The 5,870-nt window shown below is 28.6% G+C and overlaps 1 protein-coding gene across 1 annotated transcript; it reads left to right on the top strand.

Annotated features, from left to right (window-relative positions):
- Positions 1-267: 267 nt before the first annotated feature.
- LOC122721700 (receptor-like protein EIX2) lies at positions 268-3,659 on the top strand. Its single transcript, XM_043950198.1, has 2 exons — positions 268-3,060; positions 3,178-3,659. The coding sequence occupies exon 1, from the start codon at positions 285-287 to the stop codon at positions 3,054-3,056; it is 2,772 nt and encodes a 923-aa protein (XP_043806133.1). The 5' UTR covers positions 268-284; the 3' UTR covers positions 3,057-3,060; positions 3,178-3,659.
- Positions 3,660-5,870: the final 2,211 nt, after the last annotated feature.

Here is a 5,870-nt window from a genome sequence, read left to right as displayed (position 1 = left end):
TTCCTGTGAAAGTTGAACTAATTAATGCTTTAATTGGAATTTTTGTACCAAAGGCATGAATTTCTAAGTCTATAGAGATCTATAAGATGAAAATTATATATTTGATATTATAAAAAATGGTAATTACCCTTATAAAAAGATCATTTTATTTAAAAAAATTAATATTAAATTAATGAAAACTAATTTCTAAATTTTTATAAATTGATGTAATAAAAACTATATTGAACATTAATTAATAATATCATTATTGAAAACTAGAGTGTTTGTTTTTGAATTGAGAAGTTATGGGAACATCAACTGCCAATGTTGTTGAGATTCTTGCCTTGCTCATTCTACTTCAAAGCGTTTCCTCCTTCTGCAATGGAGATAATTTCAATGGAAGTTGTATCAAGACTGAAAGAGAAGCTCTTGTGAAGTTCAAGTCAAGCCTCCTCGACAATTCAAACTCGTTGCCTTCATGGGTGGGAGATGACTGCTGCGGATGGCTCGGAGTCACTTGCGATGACATAACCGGTCATGTAGTTAAGCTCGTTCTTTGTCGGGCGTCCATCATGGGAAACATTTCCCTTCATCTTGGAAATCTTTCAAACTTGCAGTATCTTGATCTCAGTTGGAATGCAGATCTCAGTTCGAAGCCTTTATTGGCAATCCACAGCCTCCATTTTCCATCTTCTTTGAAATACTTGAACTTGTCGTATGTGCTCCTGGACAAGTGTGACAATTGGTTGCAGTCAATAAACATGCTTCCTTCTTTACTAGAATTAGAATTGTGGAGTTGTGAGCTTTCCATCACTGGTGATGTTTCACATGTCAATTTTACATCTCTTGAGGTTCTCAAACTTGGATTGAACAACTTCCATTCCACAATCCCTAGCTGGCTATATAATATTACCAAACTTCAAAATCTTGATCTGGATTCTAGTGCTTTCCGAGGGTCTCTTTCAACTGATATCAGTAATCTTAATTCTCTTGCTTCCCTTAATGTGGGTTTTAATTCTTTGGAAGGCAACATACCCAACACGTTGAACAGGCTTTGCAATTTGATTGAGCTACACTTGGGTTACAACAAGTTCAGCGGGGAGATTTCTGGAACTTTTGGCAACTCATCCGGTTGCATCAAGAACAGTTTAGAGAATCTGTATCTTTTAAACAATTCCTTTTCTCGTAGTATTCCAGATAATTTGGGACAATTTAAACGCCTGAAAGTTCTTTATCTTTCTGAAAACTCTTTCTGGGGTTCAATCCCTGTATCCATTGGACAGCTTTACAACCTTGAAAGACTAGGTTTCAGTCAGAATTCATTGCATGGGGAGGTTTCTGAACTTCACTTGTTAAACCTCAGAAGCTTGATTGAGTTGAATATGGGTCGGAATTCTTTAGTTTTTGATATAGATCCCGAATGGATACCTCCTTTTCAACTTGACTCGATTGATTTATCATCTTGTGAAGTAGGGCCTTCGTTTCCACAGTGGCTCAAAACACAAAAGAGCATTAGATTTTTACAAATGTCTAATGCAAGCATCTCAGGTAACATCCCTGACTGGTTTGAAAATATTTCTTCCAATATTGTAGGATTGGATTTATCTTATAATCAGTTGTTTGGGACATTGCCAACTTTCAGAAAACTGAACACACCTTATGCTAACGAATTGATCATATTGTTGAAATCTAACCAGTTTGATGGTTTTTTAACCTGTTCTCATTTTGATGCAACCGTATTGGATATCTCCAATAACTTGCTCCACGGCCAGATTCCCCAGAATATCAGTGAAATAATGCCAAGTCTGCGACACTTATCCCTCTCCAACAACTACTTGAATGGTACCGTTCCAGCTACTTTATGCAGGATTGACTCTTTAGAAATTCTTGATCTGTCGAATAATCATCTATCAGGAAGAATACCTTCATGTTGGGGAAATTTGACAAGTTTAACTGTGATTGATTTTTCAAGTAATATGCTGAGTGGTGATGTTCCAATGTCCTTGGGTTCTCAAGAGTGGCTTGTTTCCCTGCATCTGCAAAACAATACTCTGCAAGGAAAGATCCCAACGTCATTAAGGAATCTAGAATCCTTGGAGACTCTTGATCTTAGCATGAATTCTTTTGATGGTTTTATTCCTTGGTGGATAGGTGAGAGCCTATCTTCTCTGAAAGTACTGAGTGTTCACTCCAATAAATTTGAAGGTGAGATTCCTCTGCAGCTTTGCTACCTTGCTTCTCTTCGCATATTGAACTTGGCAAATAACGTGATGACAGGAACCATACCTAATTGTTTTGGCAATTTCACTGCAATTGCTATGCATGAGCAGAAGGGGCATTGGGACTATTACTCTAATGTTGGACCCTATGTGGGTTTTGTAAGAGGCTATGGTGAGAATGTGCAGGTTTATGTCAAAGGAATAGAGCTTGAATATACTAGCACACTTCGATTTCTGTATTCCATTGACCTTTCAGGAAATAACTTTGTTGGAGAAATTCCCCAGGAGTTGATGAATCTTTCAGGTCTACAGAACCTGAATCTATCTGCAAACAAATTGTTTGGACATATCCCTTGGAACATTGGCAAGTTAAGCTCACTAGAATCACTTGACTTGTCTGAAAATGAACTTTCTGGCTCTATTCCATCCAGTATTTCTGATTTGAACTTTTTAAGTCACTTGAATTTGTCATTCAATCACTTATCTGGACGAATTCCAAAGGGAAACCAACTTCAGACTTTGGATGATAAATCCATCTACATCGGCAACGATGGACTTTGTGGACCTCCATTGAATAACTGTTCAAATGATGCAGATGAATTGCCTAAAGGTCATGAGAAAGGTGGCACTACGAGGAAAGATGACTCTGAAATGGTTTGGTTCTACAGTGGTATGGGAATGGGATTTGCGGCTGGATTTGTTGGGGTTTGTAGTATCTTGTACTTCAACGACTCATGGAGGTGTGCTTGGTTTGGGTTAGTTGACAGAGTCTATAACAAGCTTTGGGTAACAATTGCAATTAAGGCAAATCAAGTGAAGAGAAAGTTTCTCAGAAATAAATTAGAAGGAAATGCATGAGAAGGTTAGTTCTTTCTATTTAATCACTCATCATTCATGGATGCTTTATTACTGTTGTTAGAGATGCAATTTGACAGAAATTTCAATTACATGATCATAATGCTTTCAGTGTTTAATGTAGGATTCAAGATTGTTTGAGACTGCAGCAGATGTTAAGCTAAATTTAAATAAAGACCCTCCTCCATTCAAGGTTTGAAGTTTAGAAGGCTTGAAGATTTTCTTTAAAGGGGATGTGTTTTTGTGTGATTGTTTCCAGAATTTGATATCCTTGAGCTTTTTTTAAGATAATTCCTATAAAAATCGACAATTTTTATATATCTAATAATTTCTAACAACCAAACTCAGTTTTAGCAATTTTTGCAATTTCTTTTTTTCTCTCTGAATTTTCCAACCTCGTGCCACGCACGTGATCCAGCATGAAAGTAATCAATTGGCTGGAAATTAAATCCCTCTGTCAACGAACTTCATCTTATATTATTTCACATGTTTGGTCTTTGCTGCTGCTCCTTCTCCTCCGACGCTGTTTGCTCACAAGGAATTACAGGCGCCGGAAGTGCGTCTTCTCCCGCAGCCAAAGAATCGACGATGGGTATAATTACCAAAATCCCCTCCCTCACGGCTGCAATTACTAATGTGGTTCCAAACACAAGAAAAGCAATGGAAGCATACAGAAATTTTAAATTTAGATTTTTTTCTCATTAGCTGCTAATAAGTGATGAGACTTTATATTTTATTTTGATTATATTATTTTTTTAATATTTATTAATTATCAAAATTTTATGTTAAAATAAATTTTAATTTATATTATTAAATTATTTATATTATAAAATAAATATAAATATTATAAAAATAACTTATATATGCATAAAAAATAAAATTTATTTTATTGATAATTATATATATATTATATAATAAATTATTAATTTTTATATACATTTTAATTATAAATAAATTATAAAATATATATTCTTATTCATCAATTTACATTTAAATAATAAAAATTAAACTTTTTTATTAAATATTTTAAATATTTTAATCGTAATTAATAATAAACTATCAATTATTCGCTATCAACATCAGCTACTAATTATCAACAATCAACCATTAACAATATCAAACGATTAAAGTGTAAAGAAATACAACGTAAAATCTTATTAATTTAATTATTAAATTTATAATACTCTAATTTAGATTTTTATTTAAATTAATATTCTAATAAAAAAGAAATTTTAATATTTAGATAAATAAATTTTATTTCATTTATCCATATTATTGCAATTGAATTTATTTTTTTATTATTAAATAATAATTTTTATGATTTAAAAATTAAAAAAAAATTAATTAAATTAATTAATGAAATTTTATTTTTAAAATTAATAATTTTCATAAATTAATTTAAATAATATTCATAATAATTTATTCTGTGTAATTTTAGGAGTTCTAATTCTATTAAAATATTGACAATTCTTTTTTTAAAAAAATATATTTTTTTAATATTTAAAATTTAAATTTTACGTTTTATATTTTTATCCTAAAATATTTATTTATCATTTAATTTTTTTTAATTCTAAAAGAAAATTCAGCTTTTAATATAAATAATAGGGTATGTGTTCTAAATTTATTTTATTCTCGATATAGATAGGCAAATATATATATATATATATATAAATTCGTATTTTTTAAATTAATGAAAGTAAAATTTAAAATATGGCTGAATAAATAGTCGATTATATTATATAATATACAGAATAAATAATAGCTGATAAATAATTTATTTTCAGTTTAATATATATGTATATTATTTTTAAAACATTTGATATTATGCAAGCCTATGTCAAGTAATCACTCTTTAAAATAGCTCTGACCAATATTTTATTTGCTTTTGAATTAATATTTTCATTATAAAATCTAAAATACTAACATTACTCTTATACTATTATTATTTTATTTTAATATATCTAAAAATATCAATATTATCTGCATATAAATTTTATTTATTACATTTATAATTTTATATTTATCATTCCAATGATATTTTAGCAAAATATTTATTTAATTTATATTATATTAATTAAATTAAATTTAATTTTTAGACATATTTTAATTATAAATAAATTATATAATATATATCCTTATTCATCAATTTACATTTAAATAATAAAAATTAGATATTTTTTATTAAATAATTTAAATATTTTAACTGTAATTAACAAGTAGCTATCAATCATTGGCTATCAACATCGACAACTAATTATCAACAATCAACCATTAACTGTATCAAACCGTTCAACTAAAATAAGAGCTTAAAATCTTATTAATCTAATTATTAAATTTATAATACTCTATTAGTCTTAGTTTTCTTTTTTTTTTTTTTTTGAATCAATAGTCTTAGTTTTCTTTCTCTGTAATTGCACTATTTGCTTTTTTATCTAAATTATTATACTCAGTTTATTAAATTTAAAAAATCTATAAATTAAAAAAATAAAAAATATAATAAATAAAAACTCTGATTTTGAGAAGAATTCCGAAATCAGAGCCCCTTCTTCTTCCTCTCCAAAAGAACAGAGATTTGCTCTGCTATTTATATATATATATATATATATATATATATATATATATATATATATATAATTCATTTTCAATCTAAATAATTCCCATCTCAACCCAATTAATTTATAAATTTTTAAAATTCTCAATTATAAAAAATTTAATAATTTTTTATTAAAACTCTAATACTTAAATAAATAAATTTTATCACATTCATTCATATTATTACAATTTAATTTATTTTTTTTACTATTAAATAATAATTTT

The sequence above is a fragment of the Manihot esculenta genome, chromosome 1, assembly GCF_001659605.2.
Source record: "Manihot esculenta cultivar AM560-2 chromosome 1, M.esculenta_v8, whole genome shotgun sequence".
Lineage (NCBI taxonomy): Eukaryota > Viridiplantae > Streptophyta > Magnoliopsida > Malpighiales > Euphorbiaceae > Manihot > Manihot esculenta.
The sequence above is the reverse complement of the archived record's forward strand: the minus strand, read 5'-3'. Positions and strand labels throughout refer to the sequence as shown.

Excerpts from the sequence above, each read along its gene's own strand:
- LOC122721700 (XM_043950198.1), top strand. The coding sequence starts at position 285 with ATGGGAACATCAACTGCCAATGTTGTTGAGATTCTTGCCTTGCTCATT.